The sequence below is a fragment of the Symphalangus syndactylus genome, chromosome 13 (assembly GCF_028878055.3).
Source record: "Symphalangus syndactylus isolate Jambi chromosome 13, NHGRI_mSymSyn1-v2.1_pri, whole genome shotgun sequence".
NCBI lineage: Eukaryota > Metazoa > Chordata > Mammalia > Primates > Hylobatidae > Symphalangus > Symphalangus syndactylus.
This window is the reverse complement of record NC_072435.2, coordinates 65,771,206-65,793,775: the sequence shown is the minus strand read 5'-3', so window position 1 is coordinate 65,793,775 and position 22,570 is coordinate 65,771,206. Positions and strand designations below refer to the sequence as shown.

The following is a 22,570-nucleotide window of genomic DNA, read 5'->3' as shown; positions in this document are numbered from 1 at the left end:
ACATTTTCCTCATGATTTTTGATATAAAATCAAGATGGCAACAAACACTGGAAGGATTAATCACAGAGCAAAGTTAGCACACGCCTTTGTCTCAAAATCTTCAAAATCTTTTAAATGAAATAAGATTATATCCAAGGGCCTAAAAGCAGGTGTCTTCTAGGTTTGTCCAAGACCATAATTCTAAAATCCTAGAATCTGCTTCATTGTTTCAGGCGAATGAAGTCATAGGCTACACCAAGCATAGTGACTGCACACATATAAAAAGCTGCTTTTTGAAAGATCACTTTAACAACCACATTTGGTATCATTTCCCTAAGCTGAATCATGTTCTCAGCCCTCGCTCCAGGCAAAGAGGACACAGAAAAGAGATATAATCACAGATCACACACTTGCAATGTGGGTGTGAGAAACCGTTTCCAGGGAGAAAATGACAAACATACTGATGCACCCAAAATATGCATATGAGCAGGGATTCCATTGGGTGTCTGTAAGGCTGGCAAGAGCTTTAGAATTTGGTTCTCAAGGAAATGAGGTGGGTAAGGAATCCCCCCAAATGTCAATGTATCTTCTTACCATCTCAACAATCCTGGGTATGATGTGCACAGACAAAATAAGGCATTTAAAAGGAAGTCAAGGCACATTTTCCACATGAGTTTTGATATAAAATCAAGATGGCTTCTTAGATAGGACCATTGAAGTGAGGCATAGCAACACAGGCTAGCTGAGTCTCCCCATGGCTCAATCACAAATGCCCCCATAAAGAATGGTCAGTGGTCTCAGTGAGTTTGCTCAACTCCCAAGAACCTGGATTTTTTTTCCCAGTATTCCTGCACCCTGCTAAGCGCGAAGTGAGAGCTCAGTAAATGTTAGTGGAATAAGAAAAGACTTCAAAGAAGAAAGTGAAAATCCAGTGCCACAGAGTGTCAGTTAAGCAAATTAAGGTAGCGGGCAGGGAACAAGATCTTAGATTTCATGGAGGTTTTTTCCAAAGGCCACATATATTTGTTCGAAATTGCAAATATCATGGATGTATTTGCATAAACAGGCATGTGTATTTGCTTGTGTTTTTACAGACTGTGCCAACTATTTTCAGATAATTTCCAAGAATGAATGATCACATTTACTGCTCATCTTGTCATTACTGCTCTTCTTCCTGCTTCGTCTTTTAATCGATCTCTATCTAGCCCAGCCAACCCCAATGTGTGTATAACAACTGTCACAAGCAGTCCCTGTTCCTTCAACTCACCTGCCCCATCCCTGTTTAGGTGCTTTGTCCTCCTTGAGGAGCCTCCAATGCTGCTGCTCCTATACATGTCCCAATTTCAGACCCAGCATGCTAGGAACTGCTGCCAGCGCCTGGTTAAGCCAATACTAAATGAGCCCAAACAGGTGAACAGACATTCTGTCTTTCTCCAAGCCTCTGAAAAAGATTCTGCAACTCATCTCACAGTAATTTGTTCCCTAATTTACTCTTAGGAAATTGTCGTTAAAGTCTGATTAGGTTAAGTCCAATTCCCTGTAATTAGATCCTCAGTGAAGAAAAATCTCCCATCACCACAATTTATTTTCTTTTCTATAGCTCCAGCATCAGTATTGTACCATTATTTTGGCAGCTCTGGAGAAAGGATTTGAAAAATATATCCAGGGTGGAGGGAAAGTCAACTGCATGTCTTTCTGAAGAAAGCGCTACCTTCTGTTATAATATCATCATTCTAGAAGATTCCCAATTGTTAAAAGCCTATTTCATTAAAGTGTATTACACACCAGTTTTTTTAATTAAATAATTAGCAGCTTATATATATTTTGCTATTGCATGTAGGAAGACAGAAATAGGCTAGCATTTCTATCAAGGCTAGCAATGAATCATTCATCCTAACCCCTAAATTATATAGTAAAGAATACTTTACTGTACATTCAATTTTTACATTCAATTTTGTTGTAGTCTGTCCAGCAATATCTCTCAGTTAAAATGCATTAAACAGATCTTGAAATGCCTTTGCAAAGTAAAATTAGCTAAATTAATTTTGAGGCTCTTCTCCTAAATGATGAATTGATTACAAATATGTTTGGAGAACAAAAATACTATACAGAAATATGCGTAACAATTAAAGTGGTGACTTACAGCTCAACAATAGAATTTTAAAACTTGAGTAATGAAAAAGACCCTATCAGTCTTCAAGTTTCTCTTAGATGTGCCAGCAGCTTAACTTTATCCTGGTAGCATGTGACATTCAAAATTCAAGAAAATACATGCAAATAACTATCAGATTGGTAGAATAAACATGGTAAAGAATTTGAAAATCACTAAAAAGTATAGCCACAGGTATTCCTACAGAAACCTGTTTTCTGCTCTTTCACCTTGATACTAGCATTAATGTCCCAGATAGGCACCCCTCCTTCATCTGGGGTCCCACAGTGAAAATGACACGGAGCAGAGCTGTACACAACCCAAGACAGACCTGGACAGGAAATAAACATTGGTTGTTATAAGCTTCTGAGATTTTCAGGTTGTTACCACAGCCCAATTTAGCCTAAGCTCACTGAAACACACTAGGAAAGGCTGAGGATCCAATGGTTTCACTAAGGAAACAGCCATGATGGTCAAAAATAATCTTAATCTAAAGCACAAAAAAGTTTAGAGATGTTTATTTGGGCATTTTAAAAGACTTTCTTGGTACTCAGCTCTCTTCCATTCAGCCATGTGATATTTGCAGAACAACTATGATGTAGCAAGGACCAGGGCCATATTTGTGTGTTGGCTCTCACTAGTCAGCTGTAAATCCGAGGGCAGGAACACCATTTTCCCATGTTTTTATTCCCATTACCCAGAATAATGCTTGGCATGTGCTCTAGGTGCTCATAAACGTTTGTTGTTGGCTTACTGTTGAAATCCATTTCAAAATGCAATGGACATTTGTACAAAGTGCAGAGGTAATATTAAAGAAGGAGAATTGAAGTTTGCCTGGGAAAATTAAAAGGAAGTATTTTTTCAGCAGACATGAAAGACCAGGAGATTAGAGTTTGGTGAAAAAATGGGGAAAGAATTTCTTGGTAGAAGATACAGCACAAATGCTTTGGTCTGGCATTTCAGATTATTTTGCCACCAACAATACACTTTAAAAAATGTTATAATAGCAATCTTATTAATTAGATTTAATATAGTCCCTTATGTTATCCTAACCCAATATGGACTAGAATCCTGGCTGATGTTAGCAGCACTAGAGCAGAATGGTTAAGAAAACAGACTCTGGAAGCTCAATAAGAGGTTTGAATCCTGGCTCTGTCACTTGCCAGCTATGTGATTTGGTCATATTGCTTAACCTCTCTGTGTTCCAGTTCCCTCATGTATAAAATGAGGATTGTGTTAATAATGCCTTGCAGGGGTGTTGTGCACATTCAATGAGTTAATATGTAAAAAACATTTAAACAGTTTCTGGTACAGAGGCAGCATGGTAAACAGGTATTGGCTATTATGAAAGGCCAGAGGAAGATCAGCAGTGAAATAGGTCTATGTCCTAATCCTTTTCAGCATTTTTATTGATAACTTGGATGAGAAAAATCAAAGCCATTTTGACTTACAATTAAGATAGAATTATGATGGAAGATATAACAAATATGATGGGTACCATAATCAAGAGTCAAAATAATCATGAGACTGGAACAGTCGGTCAAAAGCAACAAGATGTATTCACATAGGAATAAATTTTAAATTCTTGTGTATTTAAATGCTACACAAATCTCAGCAGGGGGGAACCTGCTTTAATAAAGAGCAGCATGTATAAATCAAATGTTGGGGGAGCAAGTTTAATTAAGTATAAGCTCTGTATGAATTAATAGAGTGCTGTAGCTGCCAAAAAAGCTCATGCCATGTCGTTAACTGAGTTTTAGTCTCTGGATTTATCAACGGTGGTAGAAATGTTCTGCCTTCCTCTGCACTGGCCAGCTCGGGGCACAGTAAGAAAAGCATCCCAAATGACGAGAACAAATCTGTTCCCAACAGTGATGGCAATATGAACTTGGTGACACCCACAGTCTGAAGGTCAAGTACTCAGGTGCAGATCCTGGCCGTGTGATCTTAAAGTGTCTGTTGCCTCTTCTGTAAAACTTGGACAATGTGTGTCCAACAACCTCCACACTGAGATTATAGAACTAACCATGGTGAATCTTTAAAAATTGTGGTAAAGTGTACGATTTAGTGGCATTAATTAGACTCACAATTTAGTGGCACTAATTAGATTCACATAATTTATTTCTAAAATCTTTGAGACAGAGTCTCGCTCTGTCGCCCAGGCTGGAGTGCAGTGGTACGATCTCGGCTTACTGCGATCTCTGCCTCCCAGGTTCAAGCAATTCTCCTGCCTCAGCCCCCTCAGTAGCTGGGATTACAGGCATGCACCACCACGCCCGGCTAATTTTTGTATTTTTGGTAGAGACAGGGTTTCACCATGTTGGTCGGGCTGCTCTCGAACTCTTGACCTCATGATCTGCCCACTTCAGCCTCCTGAAGTGCTGGGATTACAGGTGTGAGCCACCGCACCCAGCCCAAAACTTTTAAATCTCACCAGACAGAAACTCTCCAGCCATTGAGCAATAGCTCCCCACTTTCCTCTTCCCCCAGTCCCTGATAACCTTAATGTACTTTCTGTCTCTATGAATTTGCCTATTTTAGGCATTTCCCAGGGTTAATTTCTTGACAACTAAAAACGTTTAAAAATGGAGTGGGCTTCTTCAGGAGGAGGTGATGTCCACTGTCACAAGAGTTGTTCAAGTAGAGAGCAGAAAACACTTCAAAAAATTATATGGTGGGGATTCATTTTGGGTTGGAGCAAATGACTGAAAAGTGTCTCCAGATTTGACAGTCTGTGAGTCTATGAACTCCACAATACATTCAACATGTGCTTCCGGTGACTTCTAGCCCCATTTTATCTAAGATGAAACTGAGGCGGCCGGGCGCAGTGGCTCACGCTTGTAATCCCAGCACTTTGGGAGGCCGAGGCGGGCGGATCACGAGGTCAGGATATCGAGACCACAGTGAAACCCCGTCTCTACTAAAAATACAAAAAAAAAAATTAGCTGGGCGTGGTGGCGGGCGCCTGTAGTCCCAGCTACTCGGAGAGGCTGAGGCAGGAGAATGGCGTGAACCCAGGAGGCGGAGCTTGCAGTGAGCCGAGATCGCCCCACTGCACTCCAGCCTGGGCGACAGTGCGAGACTCTGTCTCAAAAAAAAAAAAAAAAAAAAGAAACTGAGGCAAGAGCTCTTTGATAAGTAGCCCAAGGTCAATCACTAAGTCACGAAGAGAGCTATGGATAGAAATGGAGTGGAGGCTCCTGACGCACAGCCCTGCCCTGCATTCCACCATCTGATGATGCTGCACTCTATGACCTACTTGTCCTAGGGTTCTTGTATTTTTCCTCCGAAATTCCCTCAGGGCTTTGTTTGAAGCCTGCATAAAATATCTTAAATGAAAAGTGATTTAATAACATCAAATTCTTAACTTTAATGCCATGATGATAAAAGCTGTTAGAAGATGAATTTGCAAGCATGAAAACACTTTGATTAACCATTAGAAAACAGACTCTCAAATGTAGATTTTAAGTAATGTACAGCCATTTGGATGTCAGACTGAGAAAAAACACTGGAATAACTTCCATATATATTCCACAGCATACTGGAGAAGCCACAGCAATCACTGCTTTTTTTAAAAAGTACAGATTTTGGGACCAAAGAAAGCCTTCAATTCTGATGTAATCTGTCTTAATATGGAGACAGACACAAATGTATATGGAAAAGACTTGGTTTTGGTAAGATTCCAGATTTACTGTTTTGTTTTTTAAGATTCAGGATATATCACTGGATTTAATGTTTGAAGAAAAAGCCAATATGTTCCTGTAAAAAATAGCCATAGAACCAGTCTATTCTCTAATGATAAGACTGTAAGAAATACTTCTCAGAGTAGAAAACAAAAATAAGTAATTTTTACCAAATATCAAACATAGTATTTAGTAATTCATTCCAATGTCAATAAAATTTTCCTCTGGAATTTGTTCCAAATCCTAGGTCCCATCTTTATATGCACATTTTCGCCATTTGTATACTAAGAGGTCTGGTAGTAAAAACAAAGTTTTTTCTTTCGTAATTTGCTCTATAAAAAAGCCAAAAGAAAAACTTAGAAGCCAATGGTGCAATTAAATTCAACATATAAATACATTAAAATAAATCTTTTTTTGAGCTGCATCTGTTTTTAGAGCTCAATCTGTTTTTAGAATGCAAAGACATCAGGAAAATAAACTACAACTGACCAATCATTTTTCACTCTATTGGTTATAAACATACTCAGATGCCCATTTCTAAGCATGTAAGTGTTGTCTGTCTCACATAACAAGAAATCCAGAGGTAGCATGGCCAGGGCAGGGGCAGCTGTTCCACAAGCATGCGAAGAGGCTGGCTCTTTTTGCGCCACTCTACTAATGTGTAGATGTCCACTCTCCTGTTTATCACCTTAAAGCTGCATGATGGCTTTTGCTGTCGTGGCATCAGAAAGCAGGAGGCAGTAGTACTTACATCAGGAAAGCAAAAGCTTTCCCGGAACATTCCAGTTAATGGTGCCTCCAAAACAGTTACCCAGGACGGAAAGCCAGAACTGGATCCAATTCCATCCAGTTCTTTTTTTTTTTTTTTTTTTTTGAGACGGAGTCTCGCTCTGTCGCCCAGGCTGGAGTGCAGTGGCGAGATCTCGGCTCACTGCAAGCTCCGCCTCCCGGGTTCACGCCATTCTCCTGCCTCAGCCTCTCCGAGTAGCTGGGACTACAGGTGCCCGCCACCACGCCCGGCTAATTTTTTGTATTTTTAGTAGAGACGGGGTTTCACCGTGGTCTCGATCTCCTGACCTCGTGATCCACCCGCCTCGGCCTCCCAAAGTGCTGGGATTACAAGCGTGAGCCACCGTGCCCGGCCTCCATCCAGTTCTTAACCTCAACCCCTATCAAGCGTCATGTACTTCTCTAAATCTGCAGATTCCACTTCCTTCAAGTCCTGTGTCCATTCCTCCTTTTCTTCCTCCACTAATTCTACCTTTGTCCAAGCTCTTACCATCCCCTGTCTAGACTGGTACAACAGTCTCCAAATTGTTCACGGATCCTCCAGCTTTGGCTTTTATCAATCTACCCTCCATGCTGCCACTAGACTCGTCTTTCTAAAACATCAATGTGACTGTCACTCCTCCACTGCCCTTAGGACAAATTTAAACCCCTTAGCATGACATAATCGCACAGTATTATCTATTTCAACCTCTTCAGTTCATCTACCACTTTCTTTTTTCTTTTTTTAGACAGGGTCTCACTATGCTGCCCAGGCTAGCCTTAAACTCCTGGACTCAAATGATCCTCCCATCTCAGCCTCCCAAGTAGCTGGGACTACAGGTATATGCCACTGTTCCCAGCTTGAGATGGTAGCACTTTTATGTGTAAAATTTAGGACACTAAATTACAAAAAGAGTAACAACCATGATACCAGCGTGATAAGCTATTCTGTGGTGGCAGAAAGATCTCTGCAGCCCCTGAAATGGGCTCGCTTCATGGAGAGGAAATAGGCATTCACAAAAGTGAATTTTCCAAATAATTAAAGCTTAAATTTTAAGTTGAATAAAAACCTAATAAAATATTAAAATATTATTGGTAAAAATCTTCCTAAAAATGCATTACACATTTCCTTGCCTTTTAAGGAGAGTAGGTTGAACCAAATTTAACCTTTTTTGATGACTCAGTGTCATCATTATGAAACTCAATTACCGTTGAGGTAGCAGGGCTGTCTCCCTCTCCATTAAATGGCTCCAGACTCTTAACCATTTATTTCTTTACTAATTGCCTCTCCCTTTCACCATTAGGATTTTATCTAGCATCTTAAGTTGTTGTAATTTTGTACAAGTTTTCAGAACCAGGGAATCATAAAACCATAGAAATTGAGAGTTTGAAGGAATTTTAGAGATCATTTAATACATCAGTCTATCAAATTTTATAGATAAGAAAACTAAACCCTAAGTAAGTGAGCAGTCTTTTTCTAACCAGTTGCTTTTCATCTTTATTTTAATGGCTTTAAAACTGTATTCTGAAGCAACCGCTACTCAATTTGAGCTCAGGCCATTATGTTTATCTTTCTTTAAAATGCTAAGGGTAAATTGGATTTAAAAACATATGCTACAGGATAAACACACTTTGAATGAACTTAGAAATTAGGATATATCTGTTAGCATCAGGAGTACAACATATTTATTTTAACAATAGAATTTCTTCTTTCTTCCTTTTTTTGTGTTCTGTTGTTTTGCTCATTCATAAAACCCTCATTATTTATTTATTCAACACCTCAGCCTCCCATCAGTAAATAACCAGGCCCACCTTTGTTTCTAACTTGGTTGTTAGAAATCTACAGAGGCAGGGAAGGAAAGCATATGTGTTTACTAAGTATTAGCTATCGTGCAAATGTGTTTCTTATAAAACCAGAACAAAAGCCCTTAAGATGGGTAATGCTACCCTCATTTTATAGGTGAGGAAACCAAGATGGAGAAGGTGCACAATTTATCTAAGGTTGTACAATTAATCAGTGGTAGAGGAGAAATGTAAATCGCGATGCCTTGATGTCACATGACTGCTGCCCTTAAGGAATTCATAATCTATAACAGCAGAAAAGTACATATTCAACTCTCTAACAGTGTGATAAAAGCAACTGTGGCAGTGTGGGAGTGCAGAAGAGGAAGTAATGAATTATACCTGAAAAGATGGGAGAAGGTTACACAGTGACATTTGAGGTGAATCTTAATAATAGTAATAAAAACAATAATAGCAAACACTTTTGTAGGAATTATTGTGGGTTAGGCACATGCCATCTCCTTGATATTATATCCCACTTCTGCAAAAGAAACTGAGGCACAGATAGATTTAAGTAACATATCTAAGACCACGCCACTAGAAAGCATCTGGTTCTAGAGTTCATTCTAGGACTACTGTGCTGTGCTAATTCCCAGAAGTAAAAAAGGTGAAGGTGTCCTCAGGCGAGGAGAAAGAGACAGGAACAAAGGCATTAAGGTGCATGGGAAACAGTGTGACTCGAGGTGACTGATGTAGCTGGAATAAAAGTTAAAATACGTAAAGCAGACCATATTACCACTCTGCTTAAAACCAACGATTGGCTGCTCACTACATTTTAAGAGAAAAGTAAGCCCTGTCTAATTCTTGCTCCACTCTCCCACTCATTCACAGCTCTCCTGACACACTGGCCTTCCAGTACCTAAAACAACCAAGCTCTTTCTTGCTGCAGAACATTGGCACATGGTAGTATCTTATTCTGAAATATTCTCCCCCTAGGTTTTTACCTAGCTAATTCTTGAACATCCTCTGGTCTTGACCTAATTTTGATTTACACACAAAGGTCTTTGAAATTTCCCATCATGCCGTAATATCTCATAGCAGCATCCTCAGCTTCCCCTTCATAGCACTACCCTACTTTGTAATTATACTACTGTTGTGACTACAGACTATAGGCTCCATGAAGGTAACGACCGTGTCTGCTATTTTGTTGTTGTTTTCTTGTTGTTTTGTCTTTGGTTTTCCTTGACTGGCACATAATTTAATGGCAGAAGTTGAAGTTGGAATTGGAAGAGCATGACCTTTATCCTATAGATAAGAAGAAGGCAGAAAAATTTAATCAAGGACTGTGACAAGATCAAAAGGAGGCTTAAACAAAGCAAAACAAAACCTAGCGTGGTGTGGATGATAGACAAGAGAATGACCAAGGCTGACAGACTAGTTGAGGATGGCTTCAACAAGCCAGGTGAGAGCCTGAATCCAGGCAGTGGTGGAGGAAGTGAATTCAAGAGACTGCACAGGTGGTGTGGCTGGATTTGTTCATTTGACGTGTGTGTGTGTGTGTGTGTGTAAGCCTGCTCTGTGTACTCTGTGACCTACTATTCAGAGGTATAAAACAAAGTACTAAAAAGTAAACCTTTATAGAAAAACTCTATGCTCTCCAACAAGAGGAAAAGATAAAAAAATAAAGACTGATTACTCCTTTTGGCCTTTAGATCCAAAGGGAATTGAAGAATGAATAGTTATTTTCAAAGGGACAAGCCCTCTTCAAGGAGAAGCCAGTTAAGGCAAAGATGAAGAAAGAAAATTGTATGAAAAGATTGAGAATACAGAGAAGTTTTCTGGCAATGAAAAGGGGGTTTCAAAGCATACTCGTTACAGGGGTACAAGTTAGGTTTTGCTGAGAAGGGATAAGCCAGGGAACGACCGAGAAAAAAAAATGAAAAAATGATATAGGGAGAATTGTGAACTTACCTGAATAAAAAAGTGTAAAAACAAAATCTACACATTTTGGAAGGAGACTGAGCCTCGAGGTTAAGGGAGGCAAAGAGTGGAAAGGTTATACGGGAAGGCCACAAATGGACTCAACCCTTGGCATGAATTCACCCCAGTGACACCTCTGCAGAATCCTTCCTGGGTGTAGAGAGGGATGGCTGCACGGAGACTGACTGCCCATGGCAGGCACAGCTGCTTCCGGGCTGCTTCGGCCACTGCAGACTCAACACTGGAATATAGCTTGCTTCAACAAGGCTTAACCAGTGGAAAGCTAAGACTCCTCTAATCTTTGTCTTAGATTTTCAAAATAACACCCTTTTCTTGAAAGTGAAAACTTGACTATTCTCCCTAATTTCCTGCATTTGAGCGAAATCTAAAGGTTTCTTTAAATATAAAGTTCATCTTCTCAAGAGCATCTGGGAGTCCATACAGTAAGTCTATTTTAATTTCATATTTAGCAGTAGTAAAAAGTGTACTAAGAGTAGATGGCACCAGGGAGCTGCCATTTTTCACACCTCCAAACAGCACTCCCGTTTCCTCTCACATATGTCATGGTAAAAGAGCCAAACTCCGAACGCCTGCCTTCCCAGAGTTGCTGAAAAATCCTGTCTTGAGTGCTGCTGGGCTGTGATAGACCACCCCCGCTTCTATCTACACCCCCACAGTTTGGGAATGGGACAGTGAAATGATGGATAGGGAATGTGTATCCGTTCTGAAGGAGGTATAATGAGCTTAAATTTACTGTACTAAAGTTAACACAACTGCTATAGGTGACATAATAAGAAATTTGTATTTGGTCTCTGCCCTGGTTCCTGGCACAGAACTTGTAAAACCCTTGTAATTTCCTGAGTAGTCGGGGTGAGAGGAGAATCTTCGTTTTTTCATAGTAAGCCCCTTTCAACCATGCCCAAGTTTATACTAGTGAGGTGACTCTTGGAGGATGGGGACCGGTTGTCAGAAGAACCAACCATGTGAATAGAGGATTAGAATTCAGCACCACCTCGAGCCGGGCGCGGTGGCTCACAACTGTAATCCCAGCACTTTGGGAGGCTGAGGCGGGCAGATCACAAGGTCAGGAGATCAAGACCATCCTGGCTAACATGGTGAAACCCCATCTCTACTAAAAATAGAAAAAATTAGCCAGGCGTGGTGGTGGGTGCCTGTAGTCCCAGCTACTTGGGAGGCTGAGGCAGAAGAATGGCGTGAACCCGGGAGGCGGAGCTTGCAGTGAGCGGAGATCAAGCCACTGCACTCCAGCCTGGGCAACAGAGTGAGATTCTGTCTCAAAAAAAAAAAAAAAAGAATTCAGCACCACCTCTCTCTAGCCACCTCTCCAGGCAAGGAAGAGGTGGCTAGAGATCAACTCAACCACCAAGGGCCAATGATATAATCAATCGTGCCTATGTAATATCCATAAAAACCCTAACAACTCCAGAGCTTCTGGGTTGGTGCATACATCAAGGTGCTGGGAAGGTGGTGTGCCTGGAGAGGGCACCTTGCTCAATGCATCTCTTCCATCTGGCAGTTCCTGAGTTGTGTCCTTTATAATAAACTGGAATAGGAAGTAAAGTGTTCTGTGAGCCATTCTAGCAAATTATCGAATGCAAGGAGGGAGGATGTGGGAAACCCTGACTTAGAGAAGGTCAGTCAGAAGTACAGGCAGATACCTGGGACATGCGCTTGACATCTGAAGTGGGGGTCATCTTGTGGGGCTGGACCCTTTAATTTGTGGGATCTGATGCCAACTCCAGAAACAAACTGAACTGTAGGACACCAGCTAGTGTCACCAGAGAACTGAACTGCTTGGTGTGGAAATACCCCACACATTTGGTGTCAGAATTGTTGCGAGAGTACAAAAAAATACTTTTATACTTTTAGTATATAATTTGGTTTAGCTCTTTTTAGGTAGACCTCACACTTCTGGAGGAATAGTCCTTCTTGACTGGGTACTGAGAATATTCAAAATTCATGCCCTGACAGGAGGAGCCAACCCTGTCAGGGGGAGGCAGCCCTCACAACACGCAGTTCCCAAGTGGGGAGTGAGAGGACATTCATCAACATGGTCACCATCTAGTCAGGACAGCACGTGGAAGGGGTGCCTTGTTCACCTCCAACCGCAAGCTCAAGCTCAAGCTCAGGAACGTTCTGAAACCAGTTCCCAGTCCAGGGCAGGAAGAAGCTTCAAGGAAGCACCTGATTCACACGGCGGTGGGCTCAGGCTCAAACAGTCCCATCTCACAGAAAAAGAAATCTGCGTACTCTTTCAGCATTTTATTTCATTCTGTCTCGTTTTCTTCAGGGCACGTTCCATTTTTACTTTACGATATACATTTCATTTTTCTCTCTCCCTCCAACAGTTTTCATCTGCAGGAGGCTTATTTCTCTATATCCACTCCTCAGTTACTCACCTCCTCCCCAAGCTTTTTTCCAGTCATAGGAAACTTTAATTTTATTGTATTGTGGTAAGAATACTTAACATGAGATATACCCTTTTCAATTTTTAAGCGTACAATACATTACTGTTGGTGATAGTACAGTGTTGTACAAGTCTGTAGAGCCGATTCATCTTACTTGACTGAAACTTTATGGTCATTGATTAGTAACTCCCGTTACCCCTCCTCCCAGCCCCTGATAACTACCACCATTCCACTTTTTTAATCTATGAATTTGACTATTTTAGATACTTCATGTAAGTGGAATCATACAGTATTTGCCTTTTTGTGTCTGGCTTCTTTCACTTGGTATAATGTCCTCCAGGTTCATCCATGTTGTCACATGTTGCAGAGTTTTCTTCTTTTCAAAGGCTGAACACTTCCATTGTATGTATATACCATATTTTCTTTCTATTTCTTTTCGAGATGGGATCTCGCTATGTTGCCCAGGCTGGACTCCTGGCCCCAAGCAATCCTCCCACCTCAGCCTCCCCTAGCTGAGACCACAGGTATCACCATTGCGCCTGCCTTCACATATTCTTTATCCGTTCATCTGCTGATGGACATTTCGTTTGTTTCCACATCTTGGCTATTGTGAATATTGCTGTGGTAAAAGGAGGAGTGCTCTTCAGGATCTTGAAGAGTCAAGATCCTGATTTCAAGTCTTTTGGAAAAATACCCAGGAGTGGGATTGCTGGATCATATGGCAGTTCTACTTTTAATTTTTTGAGGAACATCCATACTGTCTTCCATAGCAGCTGCGCCCTTTTGCATTCCCACCAACGGTATGCAAGGGTTCCAATTTCTCCGTATCCTCACCAATACCTGTCTTTTGTTTTTTTGTTAATAGTCATTCTGAGAGGCGTGAGGTGACATTACATTGTGGCTTTGATTTGCATTTCTCTGATGATTAGTGAGGTTCAGCAATGTTTCATATACCTGTCAGCCATTTAGATGTCTATTTTTGAGAAATACCTATTTAAGCCCTTAGCCCTTTTTAAAATCAGATTATTAGTTTCTTTTACTATTAAATTGTAGGAGTTCCTTATATATTCAGGGGATTAACTCTTTAGCATATATATAGTTTGCAAATATCTTCTCCCATTCTGTAGGTTGCCTTTTCACTCTGTTGAGTGTTTTCTTTGCTATTTAGTATGATGTTGTCCATGGCAAACTTCTTGAATGAGTAGTCTGTACTTATCAAAGGCTGTACCTAAATTATCTTCTTCTTGACTAACTTCTTCTCCTTAAAATACTCTCCTTTTAAGACGTTCTTATTTTATTTTCCTCTCACCCTCTGGCCACTCTTCCTTCATCTCCTTCTGCCTATAACTTAAACGTAGATGATCCTAAGATTCTGTCAACATTTCCCTCCTCACTCTAAACGTTCACAATATGCACTCTTTGTCCTTGCTTTAACTACAGCTTGTGCACCACGATTCCCACATCTGAACAGCACTGCTTCTGACCTCTTGCTCCTGAACTTAAAAGTCTGTGTTTCTAACTCTTTCAAAGCATCTTCTGGATATTTTAAGTATCTCTCAAATTCGGCATACTCAGAGCTAGACTGTCCTTTTCTAACAGTCAAGTCTGACACCTTTTTCCTTATCACTTACATTGTCATTAAGTTCTGTTGATTCTAACTAGAAAATCTTACTGCTATAATCCTTGTTGCTACTTTCACTACCACTATTCTCGTTTATGTCCTCAAAGTCTCTTATGAGGACCAGCAGATAGTTGATGGGAGCTTTGGGAATCAGACAAATTGGATTCCAGTTTTTGCACTTAACAGCTGTGTGTATTGGACAAGTTATTTAATTTTTTAAATATGCAGTTTATTCATATGTTAAATGGGGCTAGTATTTAGAAATTTAGTAATCGAAATAAAATGTCATTCACAATGGCAGGCACACAGTAACCATTCAAAAATGTTTTTCACTCAGTACTCTCCTTTCTTTCTGCCTTTAACTCATCTTTCCCAGCCAGTATACATTCAACATCCACACCAGTTACTTTCTAACTCAAAAGGTCTACTCATGTCAGTCTTCGATTAAAACAAAAAAAAACTTTTCACAAATTTTTACTGCCTATATGACAAAGAATCTCTTTAGTTTGACACGAATGACCCATTAGAAATCTAACCCCAAGCTACCTTTCCAGCTTACAAATTCATTACTCCGTATTACATAACTTATTTACCTAAGGTATCTTACATTGTCAAGCCTTGATTTCTTTATTGTTGCCACCTCAGTGTTCAGTCTTCCCCCTTCTATTTCTAGCTGATGTAATCATACTTATATTTGCATATGCACATGCTTTCACCAATAAATCCTAATTCCTTGGAAGCAAAGAATGCTCCTTTTAATTTGACACATTGCATTCACTTATTCATTCGCTCATCAAATATTTATTACCTGAAAACCAGGCATTGTGCTAGATATTAGAGAAACATAAACAAAGAAGACTGGCCCACACCCTTAACAAGTGTGCAGCCTGGTGAGGAAAATGGGCATACAAACAATTCCAGTAATGGGTGATAAGTGAAAGGGCAGAACAGTGACTCTAGTTTCTGGTTATAGATTAGAATCCCTAGCATCGATTTTACAAAATGCTAATGCCCGGTTTCAACCACCAAAGATTCTAATTAATTGGTCTGTGGTAAATTTTCTTTTTTTAAAGCTCCTCTAGCTGGGCACAGAGTCTCCCACCTGTAATCCCAGTACTTTGGGAGGCCAAGACGGGAGGATCACCTGAGGTCAGGAGTTCAAGACCAGCCTGGCTAACATGGTGAAATCCCATTTCTACTAAATAATACAAAAATTAGCTGGGCGTGGTGGCATGCACCTGTAATCCCAGCTACTTGGGAGGCTGAGGCAGGAGAATCACTTGAACCTGAGAGGCAGAGGTTGCAGTGAGCCAAGATCATGCCACTGCACTCCAGCCTGAGTGACAGAGCAAGACTCCTACTCCAACAAAACAAAAATAAAATAAAATAAAAAGCTCCTCTGACCTAGTTATGTGAAGCAACCCTTGCAAGCCCCTGGGAGAGAGTTGTAAATAGAAGCCTATGGAATATTATGACTCAGAAACATTTCCTGAAAAAAAAAAAAAAGAAGACGACTGTGGAATATGGGAGACACACCTTTTCGTTGGCATTTTTGGTTGTTCCACAACACCTTGTTCCCTTTCTTCTTCCTTCCCAAATCTACTCAGGGGTATAGCCCTTCTCCAAGTGACTTAAGAGACGTAACACTAGCCCCAAGTCAGGGGTTGATTCTGATTGTTCTTTCTTGTGATTGGTTTAGGTGTAGGCAAAGGAACTCACTGTGAACAAGGATACATGAGGGGAGGTTGCCCGTGGGAAGAGGGGAAAAGGTTTCCAAATCCCAAGAAAAATGCATCAAGAAAGACAGGCTGTTTCTCTCTTTGGACACTGCTGCATCTGGCTGTGACATCTGGAACTAAAGTAACTATATTATAACTGTGAAAAGAGCCACCTTGAGGCCAGATTTAAAAAGGAGCTGGGTTTTGGTGACACTATTAAGTCACTGCATCAAACAACCCTGACATCCGTCCACCTGTGCATTTCTCCTTCATTTTCATTTTTTTCTTTCTTCCTTTTTTTTTTTTTTTCTTGAGGCAGGGTCTCATTTTGTCACCCAGGCTAAAGTGCAGTCGTGTGATCATGGCTCATTGCAGCCTCAACCTCCCAAGGCTTAGTAGGACCCAAGCGATCCTCCCATGTTAGCTTCCCGAGTAGCTGGGACTACAGGTGCACATCATCATGCCTGGCTAATTTTTAAAATTTTTTTATAGAGACAGGGTCTCCCTATGCTGCCCAGGCTGGCCTTGAACTCCTGGGCTCAAGTGATCCTCTTGCCTCAGTCTTCCACGGTGTTGGGATTAAAGGCGTGAACCACCATGCCTGGCCTTGCATTTCTTGATATATAAAATAATACATTTCCTAATTTTTTTATGATGCTTTGAGTCAAAATTCTGATTACCTGCAACAAATCACATCTCAACTGATATAGAACTAAGTCAAAATTGGGGATCAAGGAAGGCACCCCAGAGAAGATGGTATCTGAGGAGTTGCCAGTATGGCTGCCAAGAAGCGGGAAAAGCAAATAAAAAGGCATGCATAGAAAAGTATAAAATATTCTGGGAAGTGCACATAGTTCAGAATGGTTATTGCAAAGAATATGAGCAAGGAAATGAGGTTGGAGAAGTGACAGTCTGGGACAAAATCTTGAGAAGCCTTGTATCCTGTGGTAGATTAAATGTGGTGACAAATGTTTTGCAGCTCCTCCTATCAAGAGGCAAAGCCTACTCCAGAACCTCATGAATACGACTGGCTTCATGACTTGCTTTGACCAATAGAAGGTGTCAGAAGTGATATTATTCAAATTCCAGAGCCGAGGCCTACCACTCTTGAAATGCCGTCTGAGGCTGCCATGTTGTAAGGAAGGCAATCTAGCCTAGTGAAGAATGAGAGGCCAGGTGGTGGGGATACTGAGGCGCCCCAGCTGACAGCCAGCACTGACTGCTGGGCATATGAGGGAGGAGGCCATCTTGGACCATGCAGCTGTTTCAGCCATCATCCGACTGCAAATGAGCACAGCAAACCCACAGAATCATAAAAAAAAAAATGTGTCATTGCTGTAGTAAGCCACTACGTTTAGGGTGGTTTGTTATACAGCAATAGGTATCTGACATAGGCCATGCCAAGATGTTTGAGCTTTACTCTGAAAACTATGCAGAGTAACCTGATTAGACTCATGTTAGAAAGATTACCTTGGCACTACTATGGAGAGTGGCTTGGAGTGGGTCCATGGTGGAGGCGGAAGACTTGTTACAAGACTCAGTAGTCTTGTAACTCAGCGTTAATGGAGCTGAGAAATCTGGATGTAAACTAAGACAGTGATAGTGGGGAGGCAGAGAAGAGTCAAGATAGAGGTAAAAATCAACATGATATGTTGGACACAGTGGCTCACGCCTGTAATTTCAGCACTTTGAGAGGCTGAGGCAGGCAGATCACTTGAGGTCAGGAGTTAGATACCAGCCTGGTCAACATGGTAAAACCCTGTCTCTACTAAAAATACATGAATTAGCCAGCTGTGGTAGTGTGTGCCTGTAGTCCCAGCTACTCGGGAGGCTGAGGCACAAGAATCACTTGGACCTGGGAGGCGCAGGCTGCAGTAAGCCAAGATCTCGCCACTGCACTCCAGCCTGGGTGACAGAGTGAGACTCTGTCTAAAAACAAACAAAAATACATGATGGTGACGTAGGTTACAAAGCACAAAGGAGAAAAATGAACTAAGCATTACTCAAAGGTTTCTGGATTTGGTAAATGAGTGAATGGTCATGCCATTTTCTAAGACAGAGATTATGGGAGCAAGTGAAGGTTTGCAGTAACCCTGGAACATCCAAGTGGAGATGTACAGCAAGGAATTGTGAATACTCAATCAATGTTTGATGAATAAATTACTGATTAATCTGAGTGGGTACCAAAGTACCCTAGTCCAAGGAACCATCTTTACATGGTTTATATAGTATAAACTGAATACTAAGTCAAGTAAGGTTTTAATGGTGTGAACTCATGTTATTGACACTTCATCAGAATAGAAAGGAAAAGGAAAGGTAAGATTCGATGCAGTCTAAAAGTGCTGGCAAATCTGCACATTGTTTAGCTTACGTGCATCAATCTGTAATTCTTAGGAAATGCAAAGTAGTGTTACTACCTAAAGTCACTATCATTTTGTAGTATATTCAGAGGGTAAGGTGTACAACACAAGTCTTTTTCTCTGTCCTGCAGATTCGTTATATGGGTTTCCCTAATTACATGCAGGGAAGAGTTGAGGCTATCTCCATGCTGTCAAGTGGGCATAATCTATGATATATCAGTGTGATAAGCTGCAGAGTCTACAAACAATTTTAATATGCACATGCCAATATTGACTTACCTTTGATGTTGATTAAAATAGCAAGTAAATGGCTGGGAACCAATCTCATCTTTCCAGTACTGTTGCCAATTCATGACACTTTCCAAATTCTTCTGATTTTCTCTCTTACAGGGAGGGATATAGGAGCACTAACAAAATAGAATACAGAAAGTAAATCTATTATTTTATGGAATATTGAGATATAGTCATTTTTTATAGAAAGATGGCATTATAAAGACAGTAAATCTAATTTAGACCTCCCTAATTTTTAAATACAACCAAATTGAAATTACTAAACTATAGTCCAAATTTCCAATTTGGCACAAGGACAGAAAGTATTCCAAATACAAAAACACAGCAAAAAATAAACTTCACTCATTATGGTGTAAGGGTATTTTATAAACAGTTACCATGTAATAGCAAATTAAAAGCATAATATACTCTTTCTTTTGGTGACCTGTCTGTCAACAGAGGGAGGCATAAAAAAGTTTATTTTTATCCCCAATTGCTATCTATGAACCTTGGCATTTCTGTCTTCTACCTGTAACTAATAAATTCAAGCACATAGCTCTTCTCAGGATACTGCTCCTAACTGCTGAAACCCAAGTTTTCTTTTCTTACATTCTGTTGGACAACAAAATCAGTGGAAAATTTCCTTTTAAATACATAATCAATGTATTTTGCTAACTGATGTCTTTTCCTAGCCATGCCTCTGACAAAGTAGTTCTCTTAAAGGGGCTGTATTATTCTAAGCAATACAGATTAAGCAGAATCAGACAACTGTTCTTAGGTCCAGATGTTAAAATGAACTCTCCGCATTCTAATCCATTTTCTGCAATTCAGCTTTTTACAATGATGACGAAGATGATGCCAGTTTCTATTTATTGTTTGCAATACAGCAGACGCAGATGCTTAACAGGACTTAACTTGTGTACTGTTTACAACCCTATAACAATTTCCATTTTATAGATGCAGACATTGAGATTTTCGTCAGCTCTACAACCACAACTAGATTCTGGTGGTCTTATCACATTCTACGCTTAGGTGTTTTACCAAGGTATCTGATAGTAAGGAGCAGGGAAAGCCAACCGAACACAACACAGAGTTTTACAGTATAATTTCAGTCACATTGTTTAATTTACAGCATACAATTATTCAACACCTTCTCACTATTTTCTGGTAAAACTGAAATGTTTTAGCATGATGCACAAAGCTCTTCGTGATCTGGTCCCTGCCTGTCCTCACCCTCATTTAATTCTGGGATGCAGCCATATGGATGTACTTGCTCTCCAAATCTGCCACGTGCTGTCAACCTACTTGCTTGGCACAGGATGTTCTCTCTCCTTTTAATGCCCTTTGTTCCTAAATCTCCTTTATTTTAAGATTCAAGTTTGGTGTTACCTACTTGAGGGAGCCTTCTTTTTCTTCTACCACAGTTAAGTGCCCCTCATTTTTGCTGCCATGGGACTCACGCCACGTGATATCACAGCTGGAAACACAGAGTATCATACTTGTCTGTTTTATGTCAGCCTTCCCAATTTGCTGGCGAGGTGAGAACAAGAACTGTTTTCTGTCTTTTCTATATTTTCACACTTATGACTATGTCTGCTAATGGTGAAATTGCAAAAATGTTGGTTGAATTAGTTAATGATAACACGGATACATTTTTATTCAAGATGATGACATTATTTTCACAGTGTTTAAACTTTAAAAAAATATATAGACATTATAAATTTTAGTAAATTTGGTTGTCTATTATATACAATACATCCACAACATGTTATGCAAATATTATTTTAATGATTGAATCACTGAATGTTTATCTTCTGCACATATAGTTCTACTTCTATTAATAACAGTAATACAAAGTTAAAAATGTCTGTGAAATTATGGATTCTGAGTTCTTCCAAAGCAGCAGTTGGGTTTGGAAGCAAAGGAGACCATTAGATAAGGCTCCAGTCCTATTGTCTATTAGGTGTTAGTCCTTGGGTAAATTACTTCCCTTTTCTGGACTTCATTTTTTCAAATATGCAAAATCTCCAAAATAATTTCTAGCTCTACATTTCTATGATTCTATTCTTGGAGGTACACCAAGAAAGAACCCAGCAGAAGGCAGGACTACAAACACTGTCACAGTACTTTTCCCAGAAGAGATCCTGCCCACTGGGGAGATGGCTGGGAACCCTGACTAAGCCAGTATTCCAGCCAGCAAAGAGGAGGAGTGTGGTAGGTCCTTCCTTAGGGGCCAGTATTTTGCATTAGAAAAATGTTCACAAGAGGACCATGATTTTCCTATTGCTTACTTTCTCTAAGGTATTGGATATTTTGTTTCCTTCTATTAAAATATATATTTTTCTACATTATAGTCAATTAGTTTATAAAGTGTGAGTAGGTGCCAATTTATTGTGCTCTTCTAGGAAGGAGAAATTTCCCAATTTGGAGGTAGAAGCTGTGAAGTGTGAAAGCCTAAAAATTCATCAGAGCCCTTTTGTGCAATGGGTAAATACTTGACACAAGAGAAGTGTGTTAGGAAAGAACAATTCACAACCACATGTAATCAAAACAGATTTTAAATATTTGTAAGTTAACTCAGTTTGAATTCTTTGCTATTTAGTTTTTTGGGGAGAAATGGGTTTAAAAGAAATGTCTCTCTCAAATGATAACCTAAGATTTGGCCAGAAGAATTACATTGACATGCTTCTGAAAAGGTCACAAACTTTCACTGAGTGTGTAAAGTTCTGTATTAGGTATGTTGACGTTTCATGTGAGATTTTTTAAAAGATTCTTGCTTTTTTGGAAAGTCTGAGGTTGTGTGGATGGATTTTTGGATGGAAAGTACTTTTTTACACTGGAGAAAATAACCTGAGATCAAAATTTGAGTATTCTTTTTATGCACTGCATTCTTTCCAAAGAGTGACATAGATTGGCCGGGCGCGATGGCTCATGCTTGTAATTCCAGCACTTTGGGAGGCCGAGGCGGGCGGATCACGAGGTCAGGAGATCAAGACCACGGTGAAACCCCGTCTCTACTAAAAATACAAAAAAATTAGCCGGGCGTGGTGGCGGGCGCCTGTAGTCCCAGCTACTAGGAGAGGCTGAAGCAGGAGAATGGCGTGAACCCGGGAGGCGGAGCTTGCAGCAAGCCGAGATTGCGCCACTGCACTCCAGGCTGGGCGACAGAGTGAGACTCTGTCTCAAAAAAAAAAAAAAAAAAAAAAAAAAGAGTGACATAGATTAAGTGATCTATACTTATAATACTCTGGCAACTTTTTAAAACTAACATTGCCTGGAAAGAATTTTTTTTTAAGAGTCAGGGTCTTGCTCTGTGACCCAGGCTGGAGTGCAGTGGCAAGATCATAGCTAACTGCAGCCTTGAACTCTTGGGGCTCAAGCGATCCTCCTGCCTAGCCTCTTGAGTAGCTAGGACTACAGCTACTCCACCACACCCAGCTAATTTTTTGTAGAGAAGGTGTCTGTCTCCTTTTGTTGTCCAGGCTGGTCTCAAACTCCTGGGCTCAATTGTCCCACCCCGGCCTCTAAGAGTGCTGGGGTTACAGGTGTGAGCCATCACACCTGGTCTGAAAAGCTAAACTTTTTAGGGCAAACATCAAATTCTTAAAAATCATTATGGCTCCATTTCCTTAAATCTTTATTCTCAAGTTACTGTGAAGCCTAACTCAGATCCTCCCTAGATTCCTTCTCAATTCACTTAGTGGATCATCGTAGATTGCCAGAATTTTTACATAAATTAGAAATGAAAGTCCAAAGCACGGTGCTGGAAAAAGAACTCGAGAATTCAATCATACAAATGCCTTTTATTTCTAGATTGTTCAAGCCTAGTGG

The 22,570-nt window shown here is 40.3% G+C and overlaps 1 protein-coding gene across 1 annotated transcript in view; it reads right to left on the bottom strand.

The window, feature by feature from the left end:
- The window catches only part of KCNMB4 (potassium calcium-activated channel subfamily M regulatory beta subunit 4), a 68,799-nt gene that overhangs the window by 15,694 nt on the left and 30,535 nt on the right, over positions 1-22,570 (bottom strand). The window contains exon 2 of the mRNA XM_055236738.2: positions 18,749-18,876. Within this exon, the coding sequence (XP_055092713.1) occupies positions 18,749-18,876 (128 nt within the window). The remainder of the gene's footprint in view (positions 1-18,748; positions 18,877-22,570) is intronic.